General features: G+C 48.7%; 1 protein-coding gene across 2 annotated transcripts in view; it reads left to right on the top strand.

Moving 5' to 3' along the window:
- The first annotated feature begins 1,496 nt into the window (after positions 1-1,496).
- Positions 1,497-19,462, top strand: part of AGO2 (argonaute RISC catalytic component 2) — a 36,609-nt gene continuing 18,643 nt past the window's right edge. Inside the window, exons 1-4 of one of the 2 annotated variants that reach the window (XM_006830725.1) lie at positions 1,497-1,714; positions 11,370-11,490; positions 17,612-17,811; positions 18,563-18,699. In XM_006830725.1, coding sequence (XP_006830788.1) covers positions 1,497-1,714; positions 11,370-11,490; positions 17,612-17,811; positions 18,563-18,699 — 676 coding nt within the window. The remainder of the gene's footprint in view (positions 1,715-11,369; positions 11,491-17,611; positions 17,812-18,562; positions 18,700-19,462) is intronic. The other variant, XM_006830726.1, reaches the window with a different exon arrangement.

The raw sequence follows: 19,462 nt of genomic DNA, 5'->3' as shown, positions 1-19,462 counted from the left end.
TATCGGAAGACTAGCCTGGCTGATGACAATCTTTGAAAACCTTAAGGTACACAGTTGTACTCTGACACACAAGGCCGCCATGAGTTGGAATTGACACCATGGCAACCTTTCTTTTTTTACACATCAGCAGTGAGTCTGATCGTTGTCTGCCTTGCTTACCACTCACACTGCCACATCTTCCCAGTTCCTCGTCTGTAGAGTAGGAGCAGAAACCCACACGGCAAATAAGATTGCGCATCAGTTCTGTATGAGACGCGTCCTGGTGAGCGTGACCTGGAGGGTGATCGTCTGTGGAAGAAAACGGCGTAGGCCTGTTGAGTGCAGGCCCTGGAGCCTGCACAGAGCAGGTGCCAGATGGAGGGCACCACGCTGACCTGTGCACAGCCGCCTGAAGCCACTGCCATCGGGCGTAGTGTGGAGCTCCGCATGTACACTGGCATCAGGGAAGCTCCGTTTCCTCAGCTCCTGTGGCAGCAGCTTCTCTCACATTCCCCTGGGCCACTGATGGGGACCCCACCCCACTCACCTTCCTGAACCTCGCCTCTTTAAAATGCAAGTGGGAGGGCCGTGTTTGTCACTGGTGTGGGTTCTCCCAGCATGCTCCGTGCACCGTTGGGGTGCAGCCATCCTTCCTGTCATGCAGCTCACTGCGGGAGGGTGGGGCATGGGGGAGGAGAGGCCCACACAGCACCTTGTTGCACACCTGAGTGGGTCCTGTGAGCGAAGTGAGGTGGGGACAGAGATCAGTGAGGGACTGAGTCCTTCAGGCTGACGTACTGGGAGCTGAGAGGTGCAGGGTCCAAGCATGAAACGGGCCTCTGGTTTGGGGAGCGACTCAGGGCAGGCTGGGAGTGGATGGAACGGGGATATGCATGCCTGTGTCTAAATGTTTGAGTGGGTGTGGGGAGTCCATGTGTGGACATGGATGGGTGGGGGCCTCTCTGGAAGCCACGTAGGGGCCTCTGTAGTCATCCTTGCAGGAGACAGTGGTGGTGAGGGATGTATGTGCGGAAGGACCTGGGTAGTGGGCTAGGCCTCAGCAGTGCAGCCGGGGGCCCAGGCTGGGAGGAAGCAGCTTGGTCGAGGATAGTGTCTGTGAGCAATTAAGTTCTCAGGAGCCCCTTCATGAGGGCAGGGCCGCCTTGACTGGAAGTGGGAAGCATGGCATTTCCGGAACCGGACAGAGCATCTGAAAACCAGACAATCACTGCAAAAAAAGGTGGCGGTCATAGCCAGATGTCCTGTGCCACGAGCCATCCTTAGGGGAGCACGTGGGAACCCCTGAGCTCTGTGATCCGCAGGTCTGGACAGGGGTGTGAAGACGAGTTGGCACCAGCTTCGGGAAGGGGCTTCAGGTGTTCAATGGGAACGTGTGGACGTGGATAAAGGAGAAAGGCCGGGGGTCACAGTTGGCACCAAGTCCACATAAATGGGGCTGTGGGGGGCGGCGGCTCAGCCTTGGGAGGCGATTCCCAGACCACACTCAGTCCTGTCTAATGGCTGCTTTTTCCTCTTTACCAGTGCTTACGCCTCCTGCACCACCACCCCCCATCCAAGGATATGCCTTCAAGCCTCCACCAAGACCCGACTTCGGGACCTCTGGGAGAACAATCAAATTACAGGCCAATTTCTTTGAAATGGACATTCCAAAAATCGACATCTACCATTACGAATTGGATATCAAGCCAGAGAAATGCCCACGAAGAGTTAACAGGTATTCCGCCGCATCCTTTATTCATGCTGTCGTTTGCATAGGTATTCTGGCAGTAAAAATACCATGCTGTTCTTCACTTCTCAGTGGGTCCTTCTCGCATTTTCCTGGAAAGTTTCAGCTCTGTGTGTGTGTGTGTGTTGTTGTTGCTGTGAAGTGCTGTAGAGTCGATTCCGAGGCTTTAAATCTTTGAGGGAGCTTTTTACATTTCTCCCACATCTGTGCGTCTGTACACATATGCACCTGTATTTTAAATGTTTTTATGAATTGTACGTATCATAAGTGTACAATACAGTGAATCTTGCCAAATATATAAGTCAGAAAAGTATTTCCAGCTCATACATACACATATTTGTCCCAAACATGTCTAAACGTGTTCTAAACATGACTCTGCATTCAGTGGAGGACCACAAACAAGTTCTCTCAGTAATACAATTGTCTTAGTCTCGTTGTTGTTGTTAAGTACCGTGGAGTCGGTTCTGACTCATAGTGACCCTGTACAGGGTTTCCGAGGCTGCAAATCTTTATGGGAACAGAAAGCCTCATCTTTCTCCCGCGGAACAGCTGGTAGTTTCGAACTGCCGACTTTGGGGTTAGCAGCCCGATTTGTAACCTCTATGTTACCAGAGCTCCTTTTTTGTCCCGTTAGGGTGACTTAAAAAAAACAACACAGGTGTGATAAAAACAGTGGCTTCTGAGTCAGTTCTGCTAGGCCAGTTAAATTCAGGGCAGAGAAACATCTCAGAAGGTTTTGGCAACTGATTTTTGAGATTCCAAAGGGGTCATCTTGGTAGATTTTGGATCATTGGAGAATTATTAAGAAAAATTGTCGAGAAAATTGAAAACTGCAATAACCAGAGACAGGCCAGGAAGTTGTGACGGAATTTTTTTTTCCATAACAAAAACACACCTATTCATGGTTCCTACGAAGATTTTTATTATTATCCCTTATTCCACACATCTTACAACCCTGTTCTTTCCCTTTCAGACTTCTTTGTGTTCCCCAAACTCAACTTTTTAGTTTGAAGTTTTTATTGTAAATTGAGTGATATAGTTTACATGGGAAAACATCGCTTTTACACTTATCCTATCGTATTTCATTTCATTGCAATGATTACAGTCCCCTCCATGCATCATCATTCAACAGTGTTTCCTTCTACTCCCTCAGTTTTGTTTTGTTTTAATGTACACAAAAACAGTGAGAAATATATAATCATTTAAACAACCAAATGGTACATTCTAGAAGCCTGCCTCTTGACCGCCAGCACAAAGCCTTTCTCTTTCCCTGAGTCTAGAGTCCTCAGCTGCTCCCTCTCTCCATGCCCTCATCTCTGCCTCCATCTCTGGTGTCGCTGCTGCTCTGGATAGTGTATCACATTCCATTTGTGCTCTTCTCCCGTAATCAAAGAACATTTTAAAGGAACGTGATTTGATCCCATGGGGACTCCCAAACTGCCATTTGACATTGTGTGCATCATCAAAGAGCCCAAATATCTTCAAGGAAGGGTTGTTGTTGTTAGGTGCCATCTAGTTGGTCCTGACCCATAGTGACCTTATGCACAGCAGAACAAAACACTGCCCAATCCTGGGCCAACCTCACGACTGTTGCCACGCTTGAGTCCATCGATGCTGCCACTTGGCCAATCCATCTCACTGGGGGTCTTCCTCTTTTTCTCTGACCCTCCACCTTAACCAAACATGATATCCTTCTCCAGTGACTGGTCCCTCCTGACAATATGCCCGGTTTAGAGAGGGGGAAACCCCTCCTTCTCATTTTGAGATTTTTATTCTGTTCCAGTCTGAGAGCTTGTGTGACAGTACTTGTGACTTACCTTCATATCTTGGTGCCACCTCAGAAATTTGCCTCATGCCCTCTTCTGGTCAGTCCCTACCCCCAAAAGTCAAAACAGTATTCTAATTGTGAAACCATAGAATTGATTTCCCTGTTCGTGTGAATGGGGACTCTTCAGCATATGAGACAGTATTCTCTTGAGCCCGGATTCTTTAACTCAGCATACGATTTCTGAGCTCCATCTGTATCCTTTATGGGTACTCTTCTCATCGCCAAGGAGTATCTTATTGTGGGAACGTTCCACCGTTCACTGATCCACCTTTCTGTCAGACGCTGGGGTGGGCTACACTTTGACCACTGTGAATTAGGCGGTTGTGGACAATCTCACACACATGTTTTCATTTCTTTTGGGGAAACACCTGAGTGGACTGGCTGAGCTCCAGAGTTAACACGTATGCCGAAATTGCCGTCATGAACTTCTGAGCACTGCGGTCACCCGGTCTGCAGCGTTTCATCTGTTGAGGTTGACCACTGTGGTGGCTGTTGAGTGATTTCTCATTGTGTTCTCAATCATCATTTCCATGACGAGTACACCAAAGCCCGCCCCGCCCCCGCCTCCCCCCCCCACGTGCTTAGAGGCCACTCATACATATTTTTAATGCATTGTCTGTTGAAGCCTCTTGCCTGCTTTTTTGTTGGGATATTTCTATTTTTGGTATTGATTTGAAGGAGTTTTTAAATCTATTCTGTATGCAAGTCTTTACTGAGCATTTTCTTCTCCCAGTCTAGGCTTATCAGTTCATATTCTTAATGGTGTCTTTTAATGACTAGAATGTCTAAATGTTGTAGAAATCCAATGTACCGGTTTTCAAGAAATGGTTCTTACCTTGTGTGTCAGCTCTAAGACTTTTTTTTGCCCGCCCCTAGGTTGTAAAACTATTCTCTGATAGGTTCTCTGGAAGAACCATTGTTTTGGCTTATGTGCATAATTCATCCTGAATTGATTTTTGTATACAGTATGAGGTAAAGGTCTATTGGAAAGATTTTCCATTCCACGCTGATTTACCTTGGCACTTTGTGAAAACATCCATTGATTGTCTATCTGCTGCTCTATTTCTGGATTCTCTCCTCTGGTCTGGTGACCTATTTGTCTGCCTTTAGGCCAGTGACTCACCGTCTTGGTTGCTATAATTTAGATGTTTTGTAGTGTTTTAAAGGCTTGAAATCAGATAAAACAAGTCCTCAAAAGTTTGTAGTTCCTCATAATAGTTGTAGCTGTTCTAGGTCCTAAATAAATGACAAAAATAGAGCATCCATGTGTCTGTCTTTGCCCGGGAGCTTCTTGGAATTTTGTATCTGGTTTGCTCTGCATCCCTGAGCAATTTGGGAATCGTTGCTCCTCTTTCTTGAACATGGTCCATGTCTGCATTTATGTCAGTCTCTGGAGTCTCCCTCAGCAGCTTGGGTCCTCTTCAGTGTAGGTGGTCTCCACTGCTTTTTCCTTAAGCATGTTGTGTGGTTTGATAGGTGGGTTGGGAGTGACCACTAATGGATATGGGATGGAGTTCGTGTGTCTCAGTGTCAGACACTACGAAGGCTGCACAGCTCCGAGTTCACTAAAGCTCTTGAATTGTACGCTCCTAATGGGTGAATTCTCCACACTCCATGAAGATGGTCACTTTATTTCTTTATCCCATTTACCTCTGATTTTTGGTATACTGACCTCATGACCTGTGCTCTTGCTGACCTCTCCTTCCGCTGGAACACTTGTTTTCTCATGAAGGGGCTTCAAAAAGTTCCTGAGAAAATTCTGCTACCTTTTAATTATCCATTTTTCCACAAACTTTTTGCAGCCTCTTTGTTGATGCTTTAGGATTTTCTTTGTAAGCAATTATATATAGTGTGTGTGTAAAAATGGTTCTGATAATTATTTTTTTCCAGCTTTTGTTTTTTTATTTTTTTTACTTGCCTTCTCAAGATGGTCTGGAAATCCACTACTGCATGTTGAGTAGAAGAAGTGGGGAAGACATATGTCCTTAGCTCGCTAGCAGTCTTAGGCTGACACATAAGGTCCTTCCTCTACAGGCTAAGCTAACAAACAGCTAAAGGGATTTTGTCAAGATTTATCGGCACAAGGAAGTTCTCTTCCTCATTTGCGAGAACACCATCATCACCGGGTGTTGAATTTTGGCAAATGCTTTTGCTGCATCTGCTGAGGCAATCATATGATTTCCACCCACCCCACCCCCATTAATGCGATGAAGGGTCCCACAATAGCTCTGTAGGATGAGTAGTGGGTATGAACCACAAAGATAGTGGTTCCAGCCCACCAGCTGCTCAGCAGGAGAAAGATGAGGCTTTCTGCTCCCTCAAAGACATACAACCTCAGAATCCCTATACAAGATCGCTGTACGTCAGAACTGACTCGATGACACTTAATAACAATATGATTCATTAGATTGACTTTGTTTCAGATGTCAAATACGACCCTTGCATTTCTGATAGAACCCTGTTTAGTCTTGATGTGGCTTTTAGTTTTCTAACCGAATTTAACTTGTTAGAGCTTTGCTATGATTTTTTTTTTATTATTATTCTGTAATTTTCTTGTCAGGTTTTTGTTTTGTTTTGTTTTTTAGTTTATTACAAAAGTTGTTTTTTTTAACTGTAAGATAATATGTAACAAAACATTTCCACAATTCTTCTTTTCTTGTTAAATTTTCCCATCAGGTTTTTGTGGTGCCACAGAGCAAACAGCTGGAAGGTGTCCCCTCCTCTCTGTACACTGAGTTTGTGTGTGATGGGTGTGATTTCTTTTGAATCCACTGAAGCCGGAGTTTTCTTCGAAGGGAACGTTTCTGTCCCATTGCATTTCTTTAACAGACACCAGGCTCTTTAAAGTGTTCCGCTGTTGCCTTTGCTGGTCCACATCGTCCATGTTTCTGGGCATAAATGTGTCCGTGGTATTTGTTAAATGTCTGTAAGACCTGTAGTGAAAATTTTTTTTCTCTCTTTTTAGAATTCTTGATTTTATTTTGTTATATTCGTCTTTTCACAGAACCCGAGTTTTACTTTGTGAATCCTCTTATTTGTTTGTTTTTTCCTCTCTGCTCTGATCTTTATAATTTCCTTCCTTCCATTCACTTTAAGGAGCTCTGGTAGCCTAGAGGGTTGGGTTGCTCACTGCAAGGCCATCAGTTTGAGTCTGTCAGCTTCTCCTCCAGACAAAGAGAGGAGGCTTTCTGCTTCCTAAAGGCTTATGGCCTCAGAAACCGACTCTACGGTGTGTAACCACCCTGACCACCACTCACCTTGGGTCTGGATCATTGATTGAGAACCCATCTTCTTTTCTAATATAATTATTTCAGGCTCTAAATAGCCCTTAAAGCAATCTTTTAGTGGGAACTCGTACATGTTGATACACTGTGTTTACATTTTCATTCAGTTCACAATATTTCCTCACTTCCCCTGTGATTTCTGTTACCAGTGGATCATTTAGGAGTCTGGTGTTCAATTTCTAGGAGCCCCGGTGACACAGTGGCCAAACACTTGGCTGCTAACCAGTTGAAAAGTTGGCACTTGGAAAGTACCCATCACGGCATGGGAGAAGGATAGGGCAGTGTATTTCCATAAAGATTTCCAGCCTCGGGAACCCTACTCGGCAGTCTGGCTCTGTCCCAGAGAGGCTTTGTGAGTCAGAATTGGCTCAGCGTCATTGGGCTTGGTTTGTTCAATTTTTATTTGTTTTGGGTTTTGTTTTGTTTTTAATGCTTTATTATTGATTGCTAAGTTAATACCTTTATGGTTAGAGAACATGCCCTGTAAGATATCAGCCTCTTGAAATTCACTATTATTTATTTTATGACTAAACAGTAGCTTATCTGGGTGACTATTCCCCATGTGCCTGAAAAGACTGTACGTGAGGGTTTACATGTTATTCTGTAAATGTTCATTGGACTGAGTGCTTGATAGTGTGTTCTCTATGTCCTTCCAGAATATTTTTACCTATATTTATTGGGGCTTTGTTTTTTTCTCTCTCCAATACTGGTTTTGCGTCACGTGCTGTAAAGCTGTTCTTAAGTATGTTGTTAAGTGCCAATTCATAGCGGACCCTGCATAACGTTGCCCATGAGCGGCTGGTAAGTTTGGACCACCGACTTTGTGCAGAACACACACCAGGAGCAAAGCATTGGCACAAGTGAGCTCTCCATGAACAGGAAGGTGTGTTTGTTTCTGTAGTAGTAATTTGGTCTCTGTGTTGTTGTTGTTGCGAATACAACAGGGGCTTCAAAAAGTTCTTGAAGAAATTCCAGGATCTTCATGTTCCCATTTTCTATGGACTCTTTGAAGCCTTCTTGTATGTACCGCAGAACACGCACCAATTCCATGGTTTGCACACGTATAGTTCAGCAACACTGGCTCTTACAGTTGCGCGCCCCACCAGCCCTCCGTCTCCAAATTGATCCTCCCCCCGTGAACATGAGCTCACTGCCTCTGAAGGTTCCTGTAGAACCTCCCCAGGTGGTATTTTCAGCCTCCCCCCCACCCCGCATATATTGTTAAGTGCCGTTGAGTCAGTTCTGACTTACAGCCACCCTGTATAGAGTTTCTGAGGTGCCTTTTTTTTAAATCTTTAACGGAAGCAGACAGCCTCATCTTTCTTCTGCAGAACCGCTGGTGAGTTTGAACCACTGGCCTTGTGGTTAGCCATCCCGTGCTCAACTGATAGTATCCATCAGAACTCCTTCTCCCAATCTGATGTCTCTTAAAAGAGGGCAGCACTCCGGGCAGACACACTCCATGAATTAGGCCAGAACCATCTGTGTGGACTTGTGCTCTAGAACATCCTCCAAGGACTGAACTGAAAGCTTGCAGAAGCTAGCTCAGTTTGAGGCTTTGGATCGGGCTGGTCTGCCATCCTTTAGAGGGTACGGAAGCTGCCTTCTGTGAAAGTCACTGGTACCGATGTGAGGCTCAGACCAAAGCAAGCCAGGTCCACTGCTGTCCAGTCACCTCATAGGACTGAGCAGAACGGCTGCAGGCGGTTCCCGAGACTGTAAGTCCTCACCCCTGTGGACAGTCTAGACTCTCACCCTTGGCTCCAAGGGGACCCACTACACCACCAGTTCTGCTCAGAAGCGCTGGATTGGCCACACAAGGGGCTGTGGAGCTCAGCTTTCCTCCTCGGTCCCCTAAAGCTTGTCAGACACATGACCCCAGGAGAGCCCTGCAGAAGTGGCCATTTTGTGCTGCCCCAACTGGGGAGCTTTCTCTGCAGAGCCTCCTTAGTCCAGAAAAAGGACCTCACACCTGAAATTGGAGGCCTGGCCATGCAGTGGTACTGGACTTAGACTTGAGTGATGGCCAGTGCCTCTTTCACAGTCGTAGTTCAGATCTACCCAGAGGTGCCTCAGAAGAAATGCCTGGCAATCTTCTGAAAACACAGTGGAGAACAGTTCTCTGACCCACAAGAGGCGCCAGGTGTTAAGAGTCACCTCCGTGCCAGTTGGTTCCTGTTCCCCTTCAGAAACATTGGGGGACGATGGGATAAATGGGTACTGTTGTCTAGAGTCTGCTCATCATATCTGACCCAACACAAGATATAGGGATGTCCACCCCCTATTAAGGGGAGCAATGAGGGGGTACCAACATACCCTGCAGTGATTGAAGCCTGTCGGTACATTGTGCTTGCTCTGTAATGTGGAGGACAAGCAAAATCATTCTAAGTTGAAAATATTCCTTCTCTGACAAGTATTTCCTAAGGAAATGTTGAGGCATTTTCTAATCATTCTTCTTGCTTTTGTTAAGTGCTGTCAAATCTGTGCCAACTCATAGTGACCCTGTGTAGGGTTTCTGGTGTTTTTGACCGCTGACCTTGATCAGTAGTCCAGTGCTTATCCTATAGCACCACATTCTAGAGTAATAATGTTTTCTTTCCCTAGAATCTGCCTATTTTCAAACCTGTAGGTTAGGTTAGAATAAAAAGTGGTTTTTGTATCCTAACAGTTCAAACCCACCAGCCACTCCTCGGAAGCTCTATGCAGGGTCGCTATGAGTGGGAACCAACTCAATGGCACTTAATAACAACAACAGCAAATAGTTCAAACCCACCTACCACTCCTCGGAAGCCCTATATGGGGTTGGTACCAACTCGATGTAACTTAACAACAGAAAGTTGGGGAGCTGAAGGGAGACCATCCATGTTAGAAGGAAACTTTAGGATAGCAGCAACAACTGTGAGAAGAAATGGGCTGCTCGTGGCTGGTGAGCGCCGCCCCGTATCCCAGTCCAGTAATCTGTCAGGGTAGGAAGAGAAAACTAGAAGAACAAGTTCCATAGAAGTAAAAGCCAACCAACCCCGTGACCACGGAGTGGATCTTGACTCCAGCAGCCTGTAAGGCAGAGCAGAGCTGCCCAGTGGGGTTTCCATGGCGGTCATTGGCGTCTTTCTCCCACAGAGCGGCTGATAGGTTCCAACCACCAACCCTTCGGTTAGCAGTCTTGCTTTAACCACAGAACCACCAGGGTTCCATTGCACAGAAGGAAAGACAACATCAGTTTGCTGCCTGCCACTCACTAACTGTGTGACTGGGGTGCCCGTGGGAGCCTCAGCTGTACAGATTTAGAAGGTGGTTTGGTGTCTTTTAAAACAAAAGCACTGCATTTTTACTGAACTCAACCGTCCTAAGGATTCATCACAAAGAAATTCTTGTGAATGTGCTCATGAGATAGGCGTAAGGACCCCAAACCAAAACCAACTTCCATTGAGTCGATTCTGACACATAGCCACCCTGTCTGTGTGTGGTTTCCGAAGCTGTCAGTGTCTATGGGATCAGAAAGCCTCATCGGTCTCCCACAGAGCCGCAGGTGGGTTTGAACTGCTAACCTTTTGGCATGCAGTCCAGCGCCTCCCTATCCTGCAGAGCCAACAGGGCTCCTGGGTGTGGGAACATTTACTGTAATCTATAACAGACAAATACCACGGAGCCACCCATCTATCAGTAGGTAAGAAAGGGTTCAGAAAACAATGGGGTGTCGTACTGGGGAATCCTGTGGGACTGTTCTTGACCCTGAGGTGGATCTGCACTGTTCCACCCCCAGTCTGGAAGCATAGGTGGCCAGATTGTGTGTGGTTTATTACTGGATAAAACAGGCCCGTATTTCTAAGCTTTATGGCCGCTCAGTGTGTCTCAAAGGTGGTGAGAAGACAGCCACCCTCAGAACTGTGCTCCTGACCCCTGGATTCCAACAGAGGGAGTCGGGCTGTTTCCTCCTCCCTGTGCTTCTGAGGGTGCACAGGTTTGAGATGACCTTGACTTTGGAGGCAGGATCTGAGATGCCGAATGGTCTCAGCAGACTTTTCACTGATCAGTAGTTGAAACGGATGGTGAAAATGTATCTGTGCCAAAGCTGTGTAACTAGAAATTAATGAAGGAGGAATTTTTTTCAAGGCAGAGCTCCTCCCCAGCAGGCTTAGCCAAGGGGCAGATGGGCTCGAGGGAGCTGTGTTCTGGTCCTGAAGGCAGTTTGTGCGCCTGGGAAGAACTGTGACCATTCATAACCCTTGCCAATTTCCCATCACTACAAACAGCGACACATTGCTTTTTCCTGTTTGACGCGGAAGATGTTTGCTAGTCATGGCACTAAAATGCCACATTGTGGGTAACTGCCTTTGAGTCAGTACTGACTCATAGCGACCCTGTGTAGGGTTTCCGAGGAATGGCTGGTGGGCTTGGACTGCCAACCTTGTGGTTAGCAGTACAGCGCTTATCCTGCATAACACTGCTGAAGAAAATGTCAGAAAAAGTGTCAGCCTCACATGCGGTGTCCGTGATCCTACTAACTTGTTGCCTGAATTGTTTGTTTCAGGGAAATAGTGGAACATATGGTTCAGCACTTTAAAACGCAGATCTTCGGGGATCGGAAGCCAGTGTTTGATGGAAGAAAGAATCTGTACACAGCAATGCCCCTTCCGATCGGGAGGGATAAGGTGAGTCCATGAGAACGACATGCCAGGGAGCAAAATCCAGGCATTAGTCCTCGTGTCACATCTAGAAGGGAGGAGCCACTGATTGGCTCTGTGCCTGGCACGGAAGTCCAGGAAATCCACCTTTCCCTGGGTTGTGGTTTTTAAGAATAGAGGGCTGGCTTGTCCAAGCCCAAGACGAGCAGTTTAGAAGATCCAGAGCCATCCGACGTTGCGTTTAGAACATGTGTGCGCGCACTGCACACAGTGACAAGCACAGCCACCAGACTGGAACCAAAGGGTAAAGCTGCAGAATGGTACTGTCCTGCAGCAAAGGGTGCGTGTAGACACAGGGGTGTGTGTGTATGTGTGTGTGAGAGAGACAGACGCCATTCCAACAAAACCAGCATTCTGTGGTAGCCCTTTGGTATTGTTATTTGGTGCCGTCAAGTCAGTTAGCAACCCCATGCACAGCAGGATGAAATCCTGTCCTGTCCTGAGCCCACCTCACAATCATTACTACACTTGAGCCCATTGCTGCTGCCTCTGTGCCAATCCATCTCGTCGGACTCTTCCTCTTTTTCACTGACCCTTCCACTTTACCAAGCATGATGTCCTTCCACAGGGACTGGTCCCTCCTGATAACATGTCTGAAGTATGAGAGACCAAGTCTCGCCATCCTGGCTTCTAAGGAGCATTCTGGTAGCCCTTTTTTTCTCAGAAACGATCATGGTAATAGTTGACCAGCCCTGGAGGAGTGATCGTATTAAGGCATTACTTGGCCTTGTTCTTGGTGTTCACTCTTACTGCGGTGGTCTTTAACAAGTTTTTCAAAAAGAAGTGACTTTCAGAAATAGAATGCTGGCTTATCTAAGTCCAGAGCGAGCAGTTCAGAACAGCTCAGAGCCATCCAGCTTTGCGTTAAGACACATGTGAGCGCTCACAGCATAGCCTCCAGGCGAGAAGCAGGGGGGGTGAAGCTTTGGAGCGCTAACGCCCTGCAGACGAGTTTGTGCAGACACAGGTCTGGAAGCCGTCACTGCCCGCGCCACCTTTGAGCACATACACCCTGCCAGGAGATTACTGGGGCTTGTTTGTAAGTGCAGGAAGGGCAAAGACCGAGCTCAGAAATCATCCTCCCCAGCTTCAAACGGCAAACAGCCTGTAATCTAACTGCAAACCTAAGTCGGCTACGTAATTGGCCCCTTAAACCTCCTGAGTCTCAGCAGGGATGGGTCAGCTGTGCTCATGCAGGTAGATGTTGGGGAGTGGGGATAAAGAATCTGCAAGTTCTCTGTAGGCCTTCTCAGAATTTTGGTTTTGTCTTTTAATGATGGTCTAAAAAGACTCAGTTCCCTCTAGGGCCTTGGGCTCCCCCATGGGATCTGATCTGTGCACATCTCTGTGGTGTGTTAGCAGCCGCGAGTCCTTCAGAGACGTTTGACAGGCAGGTAGGGAACAGAGAAGGGAAGCCCAGCGAGGCAGTGGACTGCCGGAAGCCCCCCAGTCTGCTTCCGAGGTGGCTCATGGAGATGGGTCTGCTCAGCCTGTGTCTGGGGGTCTGACTTGCCACCCCTTGGGTGACTGAGTTCCTGTGATTTTTGTGCCGAGGTCACTCGGAGGCGGGAGGGCTTGCTGGGCAGAGCCTGAGGTCTTCACACACCCAGCTCCCTGGGCACACTGGAAACTAGACCCTCACTCCTATGGAATGAGGCTCAACAGCTGCTATCCTTGGCGCTAGTTCCTCCTGCCGCTTGTCAGCCTGCCCTCCCTCCCCAGCAAGAGATGACAGTGACGGCCTGTCCCTGGACCCTGCACGTCCTACACAAACCCCACTGCCCTTGAGTCAGGTCCAATTCAGCAACCCCGCAGGACAGAGTAGAGCTGGCCCTATGGGGGCTGCAGACTCAGACTGCCACATCTTTGTCCCATAGGGCATCTGGTAGCTTTGAACCATTGACCTTTTGGTTAGCAGCTGAGCACTTAACCACTGCACGACCAGGGCTCCTCATTCTGTTCTAGGGCCATTTAAGCATAGCTGCTTCTCACTGCTCTCTGTCCCGGCTGCACGCAGCTCCTCTGTGCTCTAAAGTAGGCGAGGGTCCCTGCTTGGCCCCCTGATGTGGGACATCCCAGCCAGCCTCTTCTTGACCTGTTTCCAGCTCTGCTCACCCTGACCGTTTGCAAAGGCAAGGGGGCTTGGCTATGTGTCTTTGGCCCGTCTGGAAGACTACACTCCTCAGCTGTCTCTTCACAGCCTAGAGGCTTCCATGTGCCTCAGGAATGGACACCTGCTGGCCCCTCTCCCACTTCCCCCACCCCATGCTGTGCCTTTCGGCACCATTGAGGACAAATGGAACAGCCGCAACCAGCAGCCTTGCCCTCCCGGCTGCACGTTCCTGTCATCAGAACAAACTGTCCTCCCTCCCATCGTCCACATTCAAGCCCCCCCAGCGCCCGTACCCATCAGGAGCAGCTGGCTATGGTCACACGAGGCTTCCTCTCCTTTTCTGCAGATTGCCTCGTGATCTTCGGCATCTGTGACTCTCCGGCGGACCTCAGCTTCCCTGACTAAAGGTTGGGGGGGGGGGGGGGGCAGGAGAAGAGGTTTACTGGGTGGATCAAACACTACCTGCCATGTTACCACCACACACCAGTACCAGCTGCAGTCAAGTCGGTTTCCACCGGTGTGTCAGAGTAGAGCTGTGCTCCATCAGGTTTCCATTGGTAGCTGCTTTTGGAAGTAGATTCCCAAGCCTTTCTTCTGGGGAGTCTCTGGGTAGGCTTGAACCTCCAACCTTTAGGTCAGCAGTGTAGTGCATTAATGTTCTCTGCACCCAGATACTTGTCACATTGTTAGGGCTAAATTCAATGTTGTTATTGGTGTCGCTGGGAACCGCTGATTTGGTTCCTAACTCACAGCGACTCCGTGTACAACAGAGAAAAGCTCTGCTCGGCCCGGTGCTGTCCTCACGGTCATTGCTGTTTGGGCTCTATGTCGTTCCGTCTTGGTAAGAGTCTTCCTCTTTTGGGCTGGCTCTCTACGTTACCAAGCTCGGTGTCCTTCCCCGGGGAATAGTCCCTCCTGATGAAATGTCTAACATACATGAGACAGAGTTTCAAGGAACATTCTGGCTGCACTTCTTCCAAGACAGATTTGTTTCGTTCTTCTGGCAGTCCATCGTGTGTTCTGTGTGCTTCACCAACAGCATAATTCAAATGCATCCTTTACTCGCTCTGGTAAACGTTGTTGTTAAGTGCCATCCAGCTGCTGCCGACTCACAGTGACCTGTATAGGGTGTCTAAGGAGCTGCTGGTGGGATTTGAACTACCGACCTTATGGCTGGTAGTCCAGTGCTTATCCGACAGTGCCACACCATTTAATGTTAGCCTTCAGTTATTCTTCCTTTTAAGTGACTTATTTAAATTTTTATTATGAAGTACAATAAGCAGAAGATATATAAAGAAGAAAAATATTCTCATGGACTCCAGCCTTTCGGAAGCCATGGAGGGTGGATTAACCCTTGAAACTGTTGCCTTGAGATCATCTTTAAACTTTAACTTAAACCAAATATCTCCCCCCAAAGTCTTGTTAAAACCAAACATTTATTTATCTTCACCAGCAAGGAATGTTTGCCTTGAACTTTCTGGCCTTTTAAAAAAAGATCAATGAGTATTTACATGACATGAAAGTAACAACAGTGACTTGAGAAAGATTAGATCGGAAGTCCAGGGGGTGGGGCGGGGGTGAGGACAGCTCAGGGGTGCCCGTGAGCAGAGCGTGGGCACAGCGTGGGCATGCAACCTGAAGAACTCTATCACTTAGTCGTGCCTGTGGATACCCTGTGGATACGGTTGAGTTGATCTATGTTTTGCTATATATATTCTCACCAACAACAACAAAAAGGAAGTGTAAAAAACAGTAGTAAATACCAATAATTAAATGATTACAAATCAAATTTGAAAAATAAAATAGTAATGAAACAGGCCAAGAAATTCCCTCCAACCACCCCCACTGGTCTCTGCGGTTCCTCCCATTGGTCTCTGCTGGCCCTTGTTTGCACTCCCTGACTCAGAGGGACTGGTTCCCTTCTGCCCGTGTGTGGACTCTGAAAGGAATCACACTGCCGCCTCCTCCCATGGCCAACTGCTTTTGCTCCCCATTAGCTATTTGGAATCTGCCCATTTGGGGGAATTTCCCCCCTTTTCGCTGCCCTATGAACACACCACAGCTTATTCCCTTCCCTATAAGAGTGGACCCTCTGCCCTTTCCCACTGCTCTAGGTGCTGCTGTGAGTGGGATCCCAGGCGCCACCACAAAATGTGTCGTCGTCCCCCCCCCCCCCGGGGGCACAGGTGTACCAATTACTGCATCGCCATCTGCTCGCCACCTTGAGAGGTTCAGACAAGGTGTAGCAGACAAAAGAGGAAACCGGGCTCCCTGGGAGTCATGTCTGGGCAGGAGACTTGGACGAGGAGATGCTCAGAGTCGGAGTGGACCACAGGGTTGTGGAATGAAGGAAAGAATGCATGGATGTCCCAAGAGCAGCCGTTCACGTCTGACCTTGGGCTTGAAGGCCATGCGGGCGTGTGTTGGGCGTGCCTGGGTGGGGCTTCAGAGGCTGGAGGTGCCAAGCATATGGTAGGACACCCTTCCGTGTGACACCAGGAAGGCTGGGTCACGGCAGGGGTGCAGACTGTCCAGGCTTGGTGACTGTGTGGGCCTGGGCTGGACTGTAAGTCTTTCATGTGTGACATGTGTCTAGAAGCAGCCCCCTTGCTGCTGGGACTTGAGGGCACTCAAGCAAGAATCGAGTCCACACTTGAGGGCTTCACCAGCTTTTGAAGCCCCCTTGTATATGTTCCGTGACTATGCAGATAGACTTGCAGTAAACATGGCCAAGTACTGTCACAAAAGGAGCCTTGGAGACAGTGGCTGAGCGTTCCACCGAGAACTGAGAGGTCAGCATTTCAAACCCAGCAGCAGCTCTGCTGTGCCCTGTGTGGTCAGAATGAGTCAGAAACCCCTCAACAGCAGTGGGTTTCTCTCCGCAGACATGGAACAGGCTTTTTTAGACGAAAGCTACCACCTGAGTTGGCTAAGTGTGGCCTACGTTGGGCACACTTAGCATTTGCTGAATAATGCTTTCGCTGCTAGGCTTCACCTCGTGGAGGGAAGCGATCATGCCAGGTTGGTTCTGGGCATAATATGGAACAAGAGAGTTGCAGGCAGGGCTGAAGCTAGGAGCCAACGCTGTGACTCCGTGGGCCACTTTATAGCTGGTTCCAGTCCAGTGCCCTAGCCACTAGCCTCTGGGGTCTGCCCATTTTAACCAAGCAGTCAGTTAATTGTTGGCTGTGATGACCACCCCCATGTGGTCAGTGGTCACTGTTGTGGACTGCACAGAGGAGGATACTTCCCTCATCACAGCAGGCTCTACTGGACATGGGGGCCGTCAGGGACTGTTGAACCCCACTGTGACAGATGTGCTGCGTGTCTGGCTCAGACCTGGAATCTCTCCCCAGGAGATTCTGAGTGATGTTGAAGGGCCTACTGTGCTCCTACCCCCAGGGCTGGGCCAGGAGGCCCTGAGAGCAGCCAGAAGGACTGAGCGTCCCAGCCCCACACTCTCCATTTCCAGGATTGTGATTTGGAGCAGCAAGTCAGTGTGAAAAATGTTAATGATGCAGAAAAGGTGGAAGGATTGTGGAATGCGTTCTGTCTGGAGCCGACAGTTCTGACTTCATGCTTTGCTGTTTGTTTTATCACGTTCAGAGAAGGCGTTTTGTTGGTGATTTATGCACTGCCAAACTAGCTTGTAGGCTTTTAGGGACCCAGATTATGTGCACCCCTGTGACAAGCCTGCTACAGCTTCCTGAGAGCTGAAGAATGAGTAACACCCCTCCTCCACTTGCAGCCAGCTGCAGCCCTAACACATCCTGCTCCCGGAGCCTGCCCTGTCTCCCACAGAGGCCACGGGTGTCGGCCCACCTCCTGCTCTCAGCCCCTCTGCTGTGTGTATGTGTGTGTGTGCACGCACATGTGAGTGTTTAAAATGACTGAACTGATTTCCCAAATCCAAGAATATTCTGGAAGCTTACCACAGCCAGCGTTGGCCCACCAGATGGCACGGCACTGACTGAGTGTGCTTGGGCCCTACAGGTGGAGCTAGAGGTCACACTGCCAGGGGAAGGCAAAGACCGCATCTTCAAAGTGTCCATCAAGTGGGTGTCCTGCGTGAGCCTACAGGCGTTACACGATGCACTTTCGGGGCGGCTGCCCAGCGTCCCCTTCGAGACGATCCAGGCCCTGGATGTGGTCATGAGGCACCTGCCATCCATGAGGTGAGAGCAAAGAGGACCAGAAATACCACGTGTATGGTGTCGTAGATGGTACATGACAACATCTACTCCGGCTGTGACAGGGACCCCACACGGGGACTAGCTCAGTCCCCCAGTGCTCCTATAGCAGAGACACCACAAGTAGACCACATTAACAAGCACAGATTTCTTCTCTCCCACTTCAGAAGGCTGGAAGTCCAGTTTAGGGTGGCACCTCTAGGGGACGGGGCCCACGCCCTCAGTCACTCTGGGTGATCCTCACATGGCTCGGCTGCTCTGATGTCTAGCTTGTTTAATATCTTCGATATCTCCCAATCAATTGCCTGAGGATGCACCCTACACTAATCCTGCCTCATGAGCATCCCCTTCCCCACTGGGGACAGAACCACAGGTGGAGAGACGTGGATCGACAGCACATATTCTGGGGAGTCATCCAGCGAGTGGTCCCCTGAATGGGAGGGGTATGGCTCTAGTGCTGTGGCAATGGCCATGCTAAAATGGTGGCCAGATGGCGCTCATGTGACTCCTCCCCGAAGCGGTGTCACACGCGGGCGGCCCTGTCTCTGTCCATGCAGTGATGCGGTGAGGCCTGGGCTGCTGCCTCCCACACTGTGTCCTGCTCGGCCGCTGTGCACCCGGCCCAGTGCAGTGCCCGAGCAGTGAGCAGTGAAGGATCCTGAGTGCTGAATAACAGTCCCGTCAGCCTGTGTTTCCAGAAGTGTTTGTGTTCACACAAGGTGGTCTCTCCTTCCAGGTACACCCCCGTGGGCCGCTCCTTCTTCACTGCGTCTGAGGGCTGCTCGAACCCTCTTGGTGGGGGCCGAGAGGTCTGGTTTGGCTTCCATCAGTCCGTCCGGCCTTCACTTTGGAAAATGATGCTGAATATTGATGGTGAGCTAAGCCTAGTCCCAGCAGTGAGATGGGCTGGGAAGGTGTTAATGGACTGAAGCGTACGCTGTTATTAAAAACAATAAAAAATACTTTTATTAAAAATAATCACCTGCATGAGCAAAGGCCTCCTTTGCCTTGAGAACAAACGAATTGGATGGTGTCCAGCCACCGTAATTGAATATTTTTATCAAAGGGGCTAGAGAAGAATCCTGATCACAGAGCGGATTATTTGATCCAAACTTTCTAGAGCCTTGGAGGATGGATGAGCCCCTAAACTATTGCCCTGAAATCGTGTCCCTGAAGTCTTCTTAAACCCAAACAGTAGTTTCACTTACCTCATAAAGTGTACGTTCGTTAAGCCTTGTGCTCTTTTAAGATCTGTCCATATGCGATCAAGAGTCCTGGTGTGGTGCTGTGGGTTAATGCCCCAGACCGCAAAGCCATTTGAACTGCAAAGGCAGCAGTTCAAGCTCACCAGCTGCTCCTTGGAAACCCTGTAGGGTGGCTATGGGTCGGAATCGACGCGACCGCATTTAACACCAACAATATGCGATCAGATTGACAGCAGCCACTTGGAAGATTGGGTGGGCAGCGTCAGGAGGCAGTGAGTTTGTGTTCTTGGGGGGAGTACCGAGTTGGAAAAGGAGGGTGAGAATATGTGCACAACTCCAGTGGAATCGATGGCACTGAATCGTGTTAGTGGGATGTATGGAATCGGTATGTGTATGTTCTGTTGTGTATAAACTCAACAACAGCACAAATA

This window comes from Chrysochloris asiatica, unplaced genomic scaffold (assembly GCF_000296735.1).
Source record: "Chrysochloris asiatica unplaced genomic scaffold, ChrAsi1.0 scaffold00001, whole genome shotgun sequence".
Lineage (NCBI taxonomy): Eukaryota > Metazoa > Chordata > Mammalia > Afrosoricida > Chrysochloridae > Chrysochloris > Chrysochloris asiatica.
Note: the sequence above shows the minus strand (reverse complement) of the source record. Positions and strands in the feature narration are given on the sequence as shown.